The sequence below is a fragment of the Cladophialophora bantiana genome, assembly GCF_000835475.1.
Source record: "Cladophialophora bantiana CBS 173.52 unplaced genomic scaffold supercont1.18, whole genome shotgun sequence".
NCBI lineage: Eukaryota > Fungi > Ascomycota > Eurotiomycetes > Chaetothyriales > Herpotrichiellaceae > Cladophialophora > Cladophialophora bantiana.
The window spans coordinates 663036-678437 of NW_015971592.1; the positions used below are offsets into that span (position 1 = coordinate 663036).

At 52.9% G+C, this 15402-nt stretch overlaps 8 protein-coding genes across 8 annotated transcripts; 5 read left to right on the forward strand and 3 right to left on the reverse strand.

Moving 5' to 3' along the window:
* Nucleotides 1–359: 359 nt before the first annotated feature.
* Nucleotides 360–2651, forward strand: Z519_10524 (uncharacterized protein; the record flags this gene model as incomplete). Its single annotated transcript, XM_016768240.1, has 5 exons — nucleotides 360–504; nucleotides 564–770; nucleotides 822–1132; nucleotides 1187–1764; nucleotides 1844–2651. 5 exons carry the CDS (start codon nucleotides 360–362, stop codon nucleotides 2649–2651), a joined length of 2049 nt encoding a protein of 682 aa, XP_016615708.1.
* Nucleotides 2652–3076: 425 nt separating this feature from the next.
* On the forward strand, nucleotides 3077–4362 carry Z519_10525 (uncharacterized protein; the record flags this gene model as incomplete). Its single annotated transcript, XM_016768241.1, has 3 exons — nucleotides 3077–3197; nucleotides 3258–4208; nucleotides 4268–4362. 3 exons carry the CDS (start codon nucleotides 3077–3079, stop codon nucleotides 4360–4362), a joined length of 1167 nt encoding a protein of 388 aa, XP_016615709.1.
* A 639-nt stretch (nucleotides 4363–5001) lies between these two features.
* Z519_10526 (uncharacterized protein) lies at nucleotides 5002–6327 on the forward strand (the record flags this gene model as incomplete). Its single annotated transcript, XM_016768242.1, has 1 exon — nucleotides 5002–6327. One exon carries the CDS (start codon nucleotides 5002–5004, stop codon nucleotides 6325–6327), a length of 1326 nt encoding a protein of 441 aa, XP_016615710.1.
* A 738-nt stretch (nucleotides 6328–7065) lies between these two features.
* Nucleotides 7066–7999, reverse strand: Z519_10527 (CDP-diacylglycerol-serine O-phosphatidyltransferase; the record flags this gene model as incomplete). Its single annotated transcript, XM_016768243.1, has 5 exons — nucleotides 7066–7437; nucleotides 7494–7675; nucleotides 7723–7734; nucleotides 7788–7825; nucleotides 7875–7999. The coding sequence occupies 5 exons, from the start codon at nucleotides 7997–7999 to the stop codon at nucleotides 7066–7068; spliced, it is 729 nt and encodes a 242-aa protein (XP_016615711.1).
* Nucleotides 8000–8587: 588 nt separating this feature from the next.
* On the reverse strand, nucleotides 8588–9517 carry Z519_10528 (H/ACA ribonucleoprotein complex subunit 1; the record flags this gene model as incomplete). The annotated part of the gene is made up of 6 exons (XM_016768244.1): nucleotides 8588–8814; nucleotides 8867–8895; nucleotides 8950–9095; nucleotides 9144–9244; nucleotides 9293–9343; nucleotides 9433–9517. The coding sequence occupies 6 exons, from the start codon at nucleotides 9515–9517 to the stop codon at nucleotides 8588–8590; spliced, it is 639 nt and encodes a 212-aa protein (XP_016615712.1).
* Nucleotides 9518–9750: 233 nt separating this feature from the next.
* On the forward strand, nucleotides 9751–12253 carry Z519_10529 (threonine-tRNA ligase; the record flags this gene model as incomplete). Its single annotated transcript, XM_016768245.1, has 2 exons — nucleotides 9751–12001; nucleotides 12087–12253. The coding sequence occupies 2 exons, from the start codon at nucleotides 9751–9753 to the stop codon at nucleotides 12251–12253; spliced, it is 2418 nt and encodes an 805-aa protein (XP_016615713.1).
* A 519-nt stretch (nucleotides 12254–12772) lies between these two features.
* On the reverse strand, nucleotides 12773–13887 carry Z519_10530 (uncharacterized protein; the record flags this gene model as incomplete). The annotated part of the gene is made up of 2 exons (XM_016768246.1): nucleotides 12773–13363; nucleotides 13417–13887. 2 exons carry the CDS (start codon nucleotides 13885–13887, stop codon nucleotides 12773–12775), a joined length of 1062 nt encoding a protein of 353 aa, XP_016615714.1.
* A 566-nt stretch (nucleotides 13888–14453) lies between these two features.
* Nucleotides 14454–14920, forward strand: Z519_10531 (uncharacterized protein; the record flags this gene model as incomplete). Its single annotated transcript, XM_016768247.1, has 2 exons — nucleotides 14454–14471; nucleotides 14516–14920. The coding sequence occupies 2 exons, from the start codon at nucleotides 14454–14456 to the stop codon at nucleotides 14918–14920; spliced, it is 423 nt and encodes a 140-aa protein (XP_016615715.1).
* Between the last annotated feature and the right edge of the window lie 482 nt (nucleotides 14921–15402).

Genomic DNA, 15402 nt, shown 5'->3' on the forward strand with positions numbered 1-15402 from the left:
CAGTACCGAGGCCAGGCCCAGACGAGGTGCCCGCGTCTCGTGTGATTCGTGCCGACGCATGAAGGTACGTCCCTTGAAGCCTTATTCGGCGACATGTCGGTGTAATTTGGCCATTCGGCACTCCGTCCATCGGCTCATGTTCTTTTCCAGATAAGATGTGACAGACAAGGGGGGAACCACTGCTCCAACTGCCGGGCGCGAGGCATGTCATGCATCCTCACCCCAGTGGAAAGGCAAAGCACCAAGGTGAAAAGGTAATGAGGATCCCTCACCATTGGCCCGGTTCGATTGGCGGCTGAAATGTTTCCTCGCCCTGCAGAGCAGAGTTCCTTCATTCGATAGAGTCTCGGATTGAGCGCATGGAAGCACTCCTGTCCGGTTTCGGTGATAGACAGCCTGCTGTCGAAGAGCCCAGAGCACCGGAACCCACAGACACTCCACACGGCCTGGAGAAAGAGCTTGCCAACTTAATCATATCAGAGTCGGGCGAGCAGAAATACGTCGGTGGGTCTGAATTGCTCTGCTGGGAGCCTTCCAAGAATGCCACCTGCTGATCACGATAGGTCCCTCGGAATTTTCTCTCTTCTCCCCTCGAGGCTTAGCCTGGATTCAGCGCAAGACTGGATCAACCCGGGTAGCCACCATCTTAGAGAAAATGCGGCGAATCGGCCCTATATGGCCCTCATACAGGATCGGCCATCAGTGGGATGGAGGTCATACTGCTGGATGCCGCCTCCCAATCAAAGAGGCAGCCGTACAGCTTGCCAACAGTAAGCCCAAACGTCTGCTTGATGTACCAAGCCAATTGATGAGACGAACAGATTACTTTACGACTTTCAACTCCCCTTTTCCTTTATTCGACCAGAATTCCTTCTGGACCCTTTTCCACCAACAGTATTCAACTAACCCTCCCCCAAAGCGATCATGCTTTGGTGCTCTGAATGTTGTTCTGTCAATCGGCTGTATCACTGCTACAGACTCCGTCTGGAGCAGTGTTCGCGACTCCGACCCGGATTATTTCTCAAATGCGTCCGACATATCCTGGAAGCTTTTTCAAAATGCCTCGTCCGTGCTGTTGGACATCCTCTTTTTGAACAACGACCTTGTGGGTGTGCAGACCGTGATTGGAATGGTATTATTTGGTGCCCCCCAGATCTGGTCGGGTTGATTACTGATTCTTATCTAGGCTTTCATCATGCAAGCCACCATGAATCCCGAGGCGGCTTTTTCTCTTCTCGGAATCGCCGCTCGCCTGGGGAATGCTCTTGGTCTGCATCGATGGCTTGAAGGCTTCGGCCTGTCTCGGGCGGAACTGGAACAGCGACAGAAGGTCTTTTGGATATTGTACATCCTGGAGAAGGACATGTCTAGCCGGGTTGGCAGGCCCTCTGCTATTGATGACGACGACATCGGCTTCGGTTTCCCAGCGGAACAGTCCCATGGAAACGGTGGCATCAGCATATCAAGTGCTTCCCACGGCGATACAAAGTTTTACCCTTTTCACTACATGTGTACCCTTGCGCGCATTGAGAGTAAGGTGTACAAAGAGCTTTACGCCTATGCTGCTCGGCTGAAAACATCCAGCGAAAGGCTTGAATCTATCAGCAGATTAGACGCAGAGCTTCAGGAATGGAAGGAGAGCTTCCCGGTGGAGATCAGGCCGGAGCATCCCATTCAATGCGACTCGGAGAGCCGGTTTCCGATTGTCATACTTCATTTCGGATACTATCATTGCCTGACAGCTGTCCATCGGGTCAATGCACAGTGAGTTCCCCTGGCGCTCGATCGAGGTTATCTTCGCAAGGCTCCGTCATCATCGGCATATGCTAAAAGATATTTATAGCCATGAATTATGGTCTTCGGAGAACGACGGATCTGAAAACCCTAGTTCCTATCCCGCTTCTTCTGCCTCAAACGGCCCATACCCTGATGGAGTATTGAACGCTCGCCTCCATGCGTCCTATGCGCTATGTCTGGCGGCAGCGAGATCGATCCTTCATCTCTCTGTGACGTATTTCCAAAATTTGAGTGATCCCAGGAACACCCTGATCTGGATAAGCCCATATTTCCCATTCTCTGCATTCTTGACATTATTCTCGTTCATGTTACATTCCCCTCTTGATCCGAAAGTTGATGCAGATCAAGCTCTTATGGAGGGAACAAAAAGTTGCCTCAATGGAATGCTACATACGCTGGATAGGACGACCATGGTGTTTATGGCAGACATTATCAGCGAGCTTCTCACAATCGCCAAACAGCATGTCGAGAATGTCCGCGCTCACATCGGCCAAGGGAAGGAGAAGGGCTCGGCGGTACAGGAGACTCCTGATGAACGGAGTTTCGCGGACACCGCGCACAATAACCCTGATACTTACCTCAATCTGAATGCGTGCAGTATCACACAACCGTCAGTGCCGCCAAGTTCTCAGCCTCAACAGGATTTCATGGCGAGGCTAGATCCAACCACCGTTGAGGTGCAGACTGGATTCAACTTCCCTGGCGATCAGTCTGGTACGGATTCGTCTAATGCAGTAAATGTTGGATTTGACCCAAATCTGATGTGCGACGTGGGCCAATTCTCGATGCAGCAATCCTTGATGGACGACCCGTTTTTCTTCGTCGAGGACGCTGGTTGGGACTGGAGCTATTGATCTTGATCCGACTACACCAGCCACCCACCGACTCCACCTCAGCTATAACATGTGGGGAAGGGGCTGGGCTGCGCAATGACTCGCTGGCAGAGAACAGCTTATGGTTGACCAATCAATCTATCGCATTGCCAGATGAGCACTTGCTGCACTCGACTGTGCCGGTATCTTCTTGTTATTCATGAACTCGCTCACGAGCCGCTCCGAAGATCCTTTCCAGCATGACCGGGTTCGGCCCGGTCGCCTGAAGGCACCCCCGCATATTGTCTCCGCAATTCAACTGGAGACATTCCAATACTTAATATTAACCTTTGAAGTTTGTCAAAGAAGCGCGTGTCCGGCAGCTCCAAGATACTAGACAGCTATTACTTCATCCGTCGAACCACCGCGGGTTATTAATAGTCATAACTCTCCAAGTAGCACTCGCGATGGGCATATCGCCCTTCAGGATCGACATATCGAAAGGAGAAGTCGAACGGCTGAAAAGCAAATTGCAAGATACAAGGGTTCCGATTGCTCCCATTGTTCCTGGAGCGGGCAGCGACTACGGTTAGTATACACTCGGTTCCAGGCCAGCTGCATTCAATTCCTGGATCCTGATCTGTCTAGGTCCTCCAATTGAATGGTTTCATCGTCTTTGCAAAAAGTGGCGCAACGACTTTGACTGGTTTTCTGTGCAAGAACATTTGAATCGTCACGAACACTTTCTCGTTGATATTGATGAGGAGAATTTCCAGTTGAGATTACATTTCACGCATACCAAATCTGCAAGAGCCGATGCCATTCCACTTATCATGGTTCACGGCTGGCCTGGCTCGTTCCACGAATTCGACCGTGTAGTCGACGCCTTCGTCAACCCTGAGAATCCTTCAGACCCAGCATTCCACGTCGTGGTGCCGAGTTTACCCGGGTTCTGCTGGTCTTCTCCACCACCTCGACGAGGTTGGACTATGCAAGACACAGCCCGAGTCTTCAACAAACTCATGCGTCAGCTTGGGTATGCATATTATGTTGTGCAGGCAGGCGATTGGGGATCATTCGTCGCCCGCGAGATGGGCGCCAAGTTTACAGAGTGTAAAGCAGTGCACCTTAATTTTTGTCCAGTGGAGCTGGACGACAGCATCGCAGACCTCACACCCCGCGAAATGAAAATTAAAGAGAGGTACCATGATTGGTTGGATAACCATCTCGGATACGCCGTCTGCATGCGAACCCGCCCTCAATCTATTGGTGTCGCTCTGAATGACAACCCAGTCGGCATACTCGCCTGGGTTGGCGAGAAGTACGTCGAAGCCGTGGCGCCCGCAATAGTCGAGACTCCGAATGCGGAATGGGACCAAGCAATCCTCACCACATGTTCCCTGTACTATTTCACAGATTGCATCATGTCTTCGACCCTGCCGTATTTCGAAGGCGTCAAGCATGCAGATTTTGGGAACTTCTTCTTGAAGCAGGAAAACTACATCGGGGTGCCCATGGGATACACCAGCTCTCTTTACGATACGAGGCCCGGGACCGAGAGGAGTGTGGGGAAGACAGGGCGACTGGTGTTCTATAATGGTACGTTCCTCCAGCTACCTGTGCTTGGAAGAGCTGTTTGTGATCTTACAACCCTGCAGAGTGCGATGATGGCGGTCATTTTGCTGCGTTGGAACGGCCGGATGTCATTCTTGCTGATTGCTGCCGGTTCTTTGGCCAGTGGTTTCAGGGTTGAAGAAAGGCACTCGCATCCAGATGAGTTTCTTCTATTCAGATTGTGATCCAGATGATGGACCAGTTGGACGACAATGACTTCACAGTGCGAAGGGGTGTCCTTGTTGATTCTATGGTATCTGTACATTCCTCCTCCAACCTGTTTGTAGCATCGCTCTTGTTCTGGTTATCTTGAGATTTCCGGCTATGAAGAGATCGCTTTGCATTGACGAGACCTCTGCGCAAATATATCGGAGACAAGCATTTATGACCTCACGTTGTGAAATGATGCCCCCTGGATTTGACGAAGTCACCAGGCAGTGTGCACTTCATGGTATGATCTTAGCTACAGAGGCCCCTTGAATTGTTTCTCCTTTTGTTGGTTTGGGGCTTAATCACGTTGGAAGTATTTGGGTCGCTCCACGCAGTTACTTGAATGCATGACGTCACGCTCAGCCTCGTCATCGCAAGGCTGTGCCGTTTGATAATCAACGAGGCTGCGCTTTTTGATCTACGTAGTCGATCGTCTGTCATCCACCATCAAATCGACTGTAGTCGGTCCTCCGCACGCTCCAGCTTCAGCCCACCGATGACTCTGCCCGGGGGTAGAGGTAAATAATGGCAGATCAGAGTTTTCAGTAATGAAACAAATGGAAAAATTATGAGACTCTGGACCACGTTCGGGATCCCGAGCTCGCTCACGCTTCGGCCGGTTGAGCGTTACGGGCTTCGACCTCGCCCACTTCTAGTCCTGCCAAGCAGATCTCGCCTTTCAACCGGGGCCCCCGGATTTCGGCATGTGCAAAGATCAGGGACGCAATATGCTTGCGATGTCATACCTGTCTTTGGGAAACGGCCGTCATCAACGCAAAGAACTCCCTCCGACACCGAGCTTGTGAACGCCGCACTCGATGCACCGGATTCTCACTTGAACACCAAAAATGGCAGAATCACCTGTATCTATTTCGACAGATCTGGCCATTTCAAACACGAGCACAAATTCCTCACAAAGACCGAGATTGCTGAGCAATTCGACCTCCGCCACCGCGATCTACGGGACATCGATCTCAAGTCCGAAGCCGTCACGCGCATCTTGGTGAGACCAACCACCATCTTGCTGCAATTCTTCCAGTTATGTATGATCATCCAAGCGGATGAAGCACTCCTGATCTACAACCAGCCACAAGCCAGTAGTGACAGCGACGACGACAACGAGTCTCCGAGGAAAGACGAAGGCGAATTCTATCGTGAATTCGAGCGCCGCATGTCGGGTCCCACCATTGAAGCAGCCGACGTGCCCGAACTCCCCTACGAGTTGCGCGCTGTGGAAGCCGCGCTAGTGGCAGTCCTCTCTGGACTTCGCGACGATCTTCTTGACGCACGTCAGAAAGCAGAAGAATCCACAGCGAGCCTGAGACTCGATTCGGGCCTCGCTGCTGTTGGCTTGAACCTCGTCTTCGACCGCACTCGCCGGCTGACCAAGATCGAGCAGAGAGCTAGGCTCGTGCGGGACACGATCCGCGAGGTGCTCGATACAGATGAAGATTTGGCAGGGATGTATCTCTCCGACCGACTGGCTGGGAAACCGCACGCGATCTCGGACCATCAAGAGGCCGAGTACATGCTTGAAGCGTACCACCAAGCTGCCGATACGCTGGTCGAATCCGCGCAGGCGGCCATCGACATTTTGCGCAAGAAGGAGAATACATTCCGCTCCTCGCTGGCGGTGCAGAGAAACCAAATCATGTTCCTCGAGGCGAGGATTGCCATCCACACTTTGGGACTCGCTGCGGGCACCATGGCCGCAGGATTGTTCGGCATGAATCTTTTGAATTACCTGGAGGAGGCCCCGTATGGATTCTTCTGGATCACGGGTGCTTGCGTGGTCCTGAGTGCGTTGTTCTCCATGCAGGGCATGAGGAGTTTGAGAAGGATACAGACGCTCAAGGGGATTGAGCGGTCGAAGTTTGGAGGGCGTCGATTTTAGATCGATTCGGTAGAGGATGTTTTTGTAAGGCGTCTTGGTTCCATTTGTTTTCTGTTTACAAGGTGCTACCATAAGAGTACAAGCAGTGCCACCAATGCTAGTGAACCAGGGGTTGTTGCGAACACATTCTTACGCCACCGACAACTTCGAAAGTGATTGGGGAACACTCACTTCAAGAGATTTGGGCTGGAGGAACGATATGTTAATAATTAGTTCTGACTGCGTGCTTCTAGGGCTCGCCTTAGAGCATATGACCCAGGGATATGAGCAGAATCTGACAACGCTTTGGTGCTACATGCTCATCGTACCGAGTCAGCCGGCGAGTTTCGGGCACTCCACGCAGCGCCGCCGACGGTGAAGAGAGACGAAGCTTGGATGCACCCAGAATAATTCTGTTGTTCGCTGTATCAGCGCAGTTGGCTCGTCCCTCCGGAATCAGGATGAGAAGCTGAGGGAAGTCGACGGAACTGCCAACAGTCTGCCACTGCAGGGTCGCAAATTCCACTATCAAGGACTAATGAGAATGTAGCATATACTCCGGCAGCAGCGTGAAGGAGAGCCAGTAACTGCTGTGGACTCCTCACTGTGTGCTATTCGCAAACCACGAGCCCACGCCATGCCATTGCCACATGCTCAACAGAAGCTGGAGATTTTTGCCGCGGAGTCCAGTCCAGCCCATGATCTCCCATAACCACTTCATGTATGTCGTTCGTTCGAGCAGCATCGTCCAACAACCCGTTACGGTTTCGGGACATGTAACGTTCTGCTGGTCATGAGCAATCCATTGATGAGAAAGATCACCACAACGGGATGAAACTCGAGCTCGGTCCCACTGAGAACAGTCCCGAGAGGGAGATCCTCATGGATCCAACCAAACCAAGTGCAGGTGGTCATCATTGTCAAGCTTATCAGGCAAGCGAGGGGGATGGGAGTGCCTTCAAAGTACTTCGATTTACCAGACTTGTCCTTGGGCAGCATTGCGACAGTCACATTGAACCTTGCTAGTCTCGTCAATCCACAAAGGACGTAGAATCCCAGGAAGAGTTGGTCGACGGCGGTACGGAATCCCATGGCGAACCCGGCGACGGCGGCAGCGACACCAAATGTGACCTGCAGACGCTCGTTAGAGTCACGCAACCAAACTGAGGTGTGGTTTCCGGGCATACCAAATCTGCAAGCGAATCCAACTCTTGGCCCATCAAGGACGACTTCTCCCTCCACCGCGCCACCTTGCCATCTAAAAAGTCGAAGAATAGTCCAAATGGCATTAAAGCAAAGGCGAGCCATAGGTTTGCGAGATCGCTCGGGTCGGCGAGACAATACCGCATTGAGGAGAGAATTGACATGACTGAAAAAGGTCAGCACAACTCGAAAATCCGGTGACACGGGACGTACATCCGCAGAATCCTGGGCCAAGCATTAGCAAGTGTATCTTGTATCTCGCCGTGTGAGGGGCTCACCATTCAGTTCAGTGATCAGATCAGCAAGATGAAGTGCCCTATCCAGCGATCAGTCTCGCGCACAGCCGAAGGTGCCGGCGAGCGCACCTGATCAAACTGAAGTGCCCTGTGTCTTGAGATAACAGCATTGCTTGCTTCGATTGAGCACTATCCCGCGGTTGCGCAGGAGTGTCTTTCTCGCCGCCATTGGTGGACCCCGCTCGCCGCGACATGGCTGTGGTGTTTCGACGGAATAAGAGGCGGAAAAGAAAATCCAGAGATCGGTGGTCTAGAATAGAGTAAGAGAGTGGTAAGAGAATGGGAAGACGACACGGCGGCGAAGGAACAGGATTTAGTAGTAGAGCACGAGGACGCGGTTGGGATTTGGGATTTGGGATTTTGGACTTTTGAGAAAGCAAGGCAGCCTCACCAGTCAAGCAGTGACCATGAGCAGCGTGGCCGCAGTCCGTTTGCTCCGTCAGTCAAACTTCAGGCTGTGCGGCTGGTGTCGTCATTCTGCAGCTTCGGAGGCGCCGTCACTACCAGCGAAGAAAAAAGGACCGTCACGTGCCAGGCACAGAGAAGCCACACTGCAAGATTCGAGGCATTTATCTCGCAGACGAGCATCTCTCAGAGGCCTACATTTGGGCTTCACTGGGTCAAACAGAAGAGACCAATAGACAATACCATCTCTATCGGTGCCAGCCGCCAGCCATCTCCAGTCCCAGATCATTTCTGACCACACTTTTATGACCGCCATCCTTCCCAACGCCAGTACTATGCTGAAACAGAGGTAGACATTCCCCAGGTCAAACCGTGCTTCACCATCTGCCGCGGCCTCTTGAGCCAAATCCGCCACCTCGTGAAGCACCTCGTCCGCCTGGAGCTCCTCCACGACCTCCCCCTCTGGGAGCACCTCGACCACCACCGCCGAAAGATCCTCTGCCTCTGGGCGCCCCCCGGCCAGGTGCACCTCGTCCCCGGCCACCTCCTCTTGCCCCTCTCATCCCTCCTTGTGCTCCTGCTGGCTTCCTGACTTTTGCCGCACCTGTCACGAGTGTAAGCAACATGTGTGGACGGCAACTCTGAGAGTGACTGACCTGGCGGCGGTTTGGGTTTGGGCAAGAATCTGTCGGTCAGCTCTTAGCGCTCTTCCCCTTTCCGAGAGATATATTAGACCTACTTCTCCAAGGGTAGTAGCTTGTCTCCTCCAATGTAGAACTTGTCACCCTTCTTGAACGACGTAGCCTGAATGCCCTCCTGCGGCTTGATCGTGAAGTAGACTTGGTTGATGGGACCGAGGATCTCGTCCACCTTTCCTATGGTAGTCTGTGCCAGTCAGAAGTGGCACGGACAAGTCGGGGAAGATGTCCGTACCTTGTTCTCGAGGTATATGGGGGCGTTGAAAAAGGGTATCTTTGCGTTGATGGACTCGCAGACCATCTCACCCTCGGTGGCGTGCATGAACGTGCCCATTTCTGCAGCAAATTAGTCTCAACCAAGTCGCATTCACATTTAGGCCTTACCGAACACTTGGGCAGGCGGTCCAAAGCTCTGTTGTTGAAAGCTACCTCGCCCTGTTCACCACCGCCCGTCAGTCACATTTCGCCGCTACAGGGAAAGTGCGCGCAATTTCGAGGTCCTGAGGGGGGGGATATAATTTTACCTCCACCTCTTCCACCAAATGATCCTCTTCCTCTATCACCACCTCGGAATCCGCCACGTCCTCGCGCATCACCTCGGAAGGCCATCGTTGTTGTGGACAGAGGGAGTTGTGGCTAGGCGCAGACTTGTCCTTGAATCTTGGGGAAAATAATTTTGCTGCATCTGCGTCCGCTGCTGCATCTCCATGTTTAGAGCGCTTGTCCGCAAGCACGTGACTGACACCTCATTTTTACTCACTGCCAGCCGTTCGCATACCCACTCCGGCCACTGTGGTGGTATAATATTCAATCCCCATACCTCTCCACTCAGATCTCTCAGCATGAGCCACCAGAAGAAAGCCAGCCTCAATCCTCACGACCTCTGGGGGGTTCTGAAGGCCGACAATATGACTCAGAACGGCTCTGCTGGCCCTGACTCATCCGCCCCTGAGACCACCGCATTGAAGAAGCCAGCCAGCCCAACATCCAGCAAGAAAATGCCCGGCAGACAGAAAGAAATGTCTACTGAAGCGGCCGTGCCTGCGGCTCATCAAGCCCCCAAAGCGCTGCCGGACTTCATTTTGGAGAGGAATGAACTGTTTGACCAGTTGAAGAAGCAGCGTGACCAAGAACTCGCCAGCAGGGATAAGCCTCCAATTGAAATCAAACTCGCTCCCGCACCGGGCCAGGAAACCACTGTCGAAGGCAAGGCCTGGGAGACCACGCCTGGTCACTTATTGAAGAATTTGCCCAAGGAACGAGCCGGCCAGGTGGTGGTGGCCAAAGTTGACGACCAACTCTGGGATCTAGACAGGCCTCTGGAAAAGGACAGCAAAGTCTCGTACCTCACTTTCGATGACCCCGAAGGCCGTGATGTCTTTTGGCACTCTTCAGCACACGTGCTCGGCGAATGTGCCGAGCATGAGTACGGCTGCCGCCTCTCCCACGGCCCTCCCACGCCCATGGGTTTCTTCTACGACATGGCGCTCGAGCCGGGCAAAGCCGTTCGTGAGGCCGAGTGGCCCTCGCTGGAGAATCGCGCAAAGAAGTTTGCAAAGGACAAACAAGCCTTTGAACGCCTCGAGGTTTCCAAGGACAATCTACGCAAAATGTTTGGCTACAGCAAATATAAGATGCACTACATTGAGAAGTTTGTGCCCGACGGGGAATCCTCCACCGTATATCGCAATGGGACATTGGTGGACTTATGCCAGGGCCCGCACATCCAGAACACCCGCAAAATCGAGTCCTTCAAGATCATGAAGAACAGCTCCGCATACTTTCTCGGCGACCAGAACAACGACTCCCTTCAGCGCATCCACGGCGTCGCATTTCCCTCGAAACAGCAACTTAAAGACTGGGAGAATTTCCTCGAGGAGGCCAAGAAGCGTGATCATCAGGTCATTGGTCAACAGCAAAAGCTCTTCATGTTCAGTAAAGTTTCCCCTGGTTCACCATTCTTACTTCCGCATGGGACGCGCATCTTCAATGCGCTTCAACAAATGCTTCGTGACCAATACTGGGAACGTGGCTATCAGGAAGTCCAGTCCCCCAACATGTACAATGTAGACCTATGGAAAACCTCAGGCCATTGGCAACATTACCAAGATGACATGTTCCGCGTTCAAGTGAAAGATGACTCTGCCGACCTCATGCCCTTGAGTGACAAGCAACCGGACGGCAAGACCCCTCTCGCAGAAATCAAGGATAAAGACAAGGGCATCTTCGCCCTGAAACCGATGAACTGTCCGGGCCACTGCGTCATGTTCCGCGATGAAGAGCGCTCCTATCGCGACTTGCCTTGGCGCGTGGCCGACTTCGGCGTGCTTCATCGCAACGAGGCATCCGGCGCACTCTCTGGGCTCACCCGCGTGCGGAAGTTTCAGCAAGACGATACCCACATCTTCTGCACCAGCGACCAGGTCCAGTCGGAAATCGAGGGCTTGTTTGACTTCATGTCTCACGTCTATGGTCTCTTCGGGTTTCCCTTCAAGTTGAAGTTCTCCACGCGGCCCGAAGGATATATGGGTACGTTGGAGGACTGGAACGCCGCTGAAGCTCGCTTGAAGCAAGCGCTCATAAACTTCCGAGGCGACGACTGGGAGATGAACGAGGGGGATGGCGCCTTCTACGGTCCAAAGATTGACGTCACGATTTCTGATGCGTTGAAGAGGGAGTACCAGTGCGCAACTATCCAGTTGGATTTCCAGGGTCCCCAGAATTTCAGACTCGAATATCGAACCAGTGAATCTGGCGAGCTGGTCGCGCAGCAATCCGAGGAACACCGCGAGCGTGATCCAAAGGCACCAGGTCCGGGAATGGCCCGCCCCGTGATGATCCACCGCGCCATCATCGGTTCTTTCGAACGCTTCATCGCCATCCTCTGCGAACATTTTGCGGGGAAATGGCCGTTCTGGATCTCCCCGCGCCAGATTCTGGTGATCCCGGTTATGAAAGCCGCCGAGGATTACGTGCGAGAGATTCAAACGATATTCCACAAGGCGCGTATGTACGTGGACATCGATGTGGGTGGAAATACGATGCAGAAGAAGATCCGGAACGGGCAGCTGGCGCAGTACAACTTCATCTTTGGTAAGTATTTCCTCACCCAGCCTTCGAACGCCTCCTTTTCTCCTTCCCCCTATTTGCTGTGTTCGTCGCTAACTTCTATACTTAGTCGTCGGCGCGAAAGAACGGGATACCCGCACCGTGAACATCCGAAACCGAGACGACCCCTCCACACAGAAGATGGGCGAATTGATCCCTCTCGAGAAGGCGCTGGAGAGACTCATCAAGCTGCGGGACTCAAGGAGCCTCGAGAACAAAATCGACATGGGCGAATAGTTCGCTTGCTCACCAGGAAGACGAAGCAGTCAAATGCAATGCATGATGTTGGTGAAATGTTTCTTTGTGACCCCCTTGGCACGATCTCGTTGTGAGCTTGAAAAAAGGTGCATGGGCAATTGAAATCAGAAGCGAAAGAGATAGAATATGTCGACGGAGGTAGCAAGCAAGCAGACAGAATTTCAAAGACGGAAACGGAGAATGCACACCTGGGAAAGAGCCTGTTCCGGGATGAAATAGGATACCCAGAATGTCACGGAGAACAAGGCATGTTCAAGCTAGATTGACTTCAATCTTTCTGTGTACTAGAAATCCTTCTCCTGTTCGAGACACTTCCCTAGATGAATGAAATGAGCACTCTTGAAACAAGGTCATTCGTGGGAGAGAATAACCGTTGCTCAGTTCATTTCACAAGCATGCATTTTATATTTACGCAAGACACATCAAGGCAGGGGTGCGTTCGTCCAAGGAGAGGAAGCCCAAAAACCCTCTCGTAACAAGATGCTTCTAATACATGTCTTAGGCGGTCTGTTCAGGAGTTTCACCCTCCGCGACGACTGGAACAGGCAATCCTCGAGTGGGACTCTGCAAAACGAGGGCCTCGTGCCTTCTTGCCCGCAAAAAGTCTGATACAGCACGGATCAAAATAAACCAACCAATAATCATGAGAATGTAGGAAATCCAATCGGCGCTGGTGAAACCGCCCATCCCACTACTTCCTCCCGATGACTGATCTCCGGCCCCATTCACGGCGTTGGGATCAAAACTGTGACTGTTCGGGTCGGGCGGGCTGGAGTTTGAGAACTGTCCCGGATTCCCAGTGTCAGATGGGCCATCGCTAGAACCGCTCATATAGAAACCGTATTGTACAAGTGTCAGCCCTAGGCCGGCGCGACTCCCGTGTTTGGCGGCATGGGTGGTGTGAAGAAGATATGTGAGCAGGAAGCCGACGAGCTGGAAGGACATAGAGATCATGCCATTCCACACGAATGAGAAAACGGACCCAACGGGTAGACCATCGACATAGACTTCGTCTGAGGACATTCCAGGTGCAAGAATAGTAGTCTCCCAGTAAGGAGGCGTCGCGTCAGCGGCGGCTTGTTCATACGTCTATCAATCGTCAGTGTCGTTATGTGGAAAGGGGTTTGCACGCAGATACATACAGGAGGCTTTTCTTCGACCTGGTCACCACGTTCAGGCTTTGCGGATAAATTTGCGAACACGCCATCCGTGGCTCTCATGGACGCGGGCATAGGTCTGAAAACGGGGAGTTCCGTCACTCTTCGTTCAATAGTAGGCGCCGGTCGAGTGTCGGGAACCGAGGTTGACGAGGGAGAAGCATCTTGTCTCGAGAGCCCAGTGTCGGCTCTCATCAATCGTTGCCTGTCGTCGCCGTCATTCTCGGTATCAGAACCCTCGCCATCGTCAAATGTGTCTTCCAGATGATCTTGGTCGGCCTGGGTAGATAACGGATCCTGCGCCAATAGGCGCCTGGATGTGGGTGAAGAAGCTCTAGACCTGAACGAAGGCGGAGGAGAGGACGGAATGGGTCGGGGAGTGTCTGGAGAGACAGGAGAATCGATATCGTCGTCGTGCGAATTTAGCTGAAGAGTGTTAGTGATAAGATTGGCCATCCTGGGCGCGATCGTAGAGAATGACATACGGCTTCATAGCGTTGAGGGGCCATCTCAGGCCAGGCAATCTCGTAGGCGTGTCCTCAGTGCGCTGGAACCAACGAGGAGACGGCAGAGTATTTTGATTTTCTTGTTTCTGAGGATGAACGAGAAAAGTCGGATGGCGTGTACGAGGTAAGTGAGGTAAATAGGGAAATAGGGCAACAGCGAAGCCGGGGGTGTGATGGGGCGAGCGAGGGAAAGGAATGAGGTGGAAGTGGAAGGACGGAAGCCCGAGGGCGGTGCAGGCGGTGTTCACTGGGGGTGTGGTGTTGAGATGCGCACCGCTCAGACCCGCGCAGGCATTCACTTGGTACTTGTACTTGTAGTGACCTCCAAGTGCAGTGGCCAGACACAGGATCGAAGGGCATCCGCCACCACCATCCCCTTTTCTGGAATGGCCTTTGATTACCTCGTACAGGCTCTCCAAACTCCAAGAAGCGTCATCGATGGATTGCTAATGAACTTGTCAGGTAACCTAGTAGCTCTGACCACTGCCAATCCGCCCTCCGTTTCAAAGCCTCACCATGACAGCTCATCAATCAGTAAGTCTTTGCTGGTGGAAGGTCCTCAATCCCCCCCCCCCCAGCTCACCTCTGTCCAGGCCGTTTTCAAGCACTGGGTGCGCATCATCAATCAATGGCCCCTCGACCGCATCCGCCCGGCTCATGTCCATTTCCAAAAGGTCATGCAATCCCGTCTGCAAAAGCTCCAATCACCTGCGTCTGCTGCTGCCGCAGTCAAGTCCAACAATGCCGTCGCGACACCCGTCGAGCCATTCAATGAGCAAAGGGAAATGCGACAAGTTAATGCTCTCTACGCGCTGCTTGAAAATCGATTCTCGAACGAATACCCTATACCCCAATTAGTCCGCCATCCTAAGAGCAACACTTCACACTATGATGATTTGGTCAGAGAGCTGGATGAAGCGCCGGGAAGATCATGGTTCATATCCGTCTGGACTCGCATCAAGGGCTCCATTCGACTGAGATGAGACGGAAGATGGCAGACGAGTGCCATCAACTTGCGCCCGTCCTCCTTCAACGGACCAAAATGTTGCCTCCATGAATCCTACAAGTGAGATGGTATGGTCAGAAATGACATGCTCTTCGGGGGCCAATGTCTAGGTTTCAGACGAGCTGCTGAGTTTGACCAGTCCACTGGAGATTTTCAGTCTCGACTCTTGCCGGCGACTGAATCCAGCCGGCACGCGGCGTCGAGGAAGAACCGAAGGCAAGCTGTCGTTCCCACACCCCTTCAACGAGGACGGCTGGGACTCCGGTCCAGAACATGTGACTTTGCTAGGGTCTGGAACGGGTTTTGTGGGAGCTCGATGAATCTGATCCCGCTGATGGGCTCAAGCCAAATGGCAGCTGCGACTCTCTTCTGAGCTGGAAGGGGAAATTCAGCGCAGGCTCGGATTTGACGCCGGGCTTGACGGCATCCGAGCTCCCTGAACAGGGCGTTGAGGGAAAA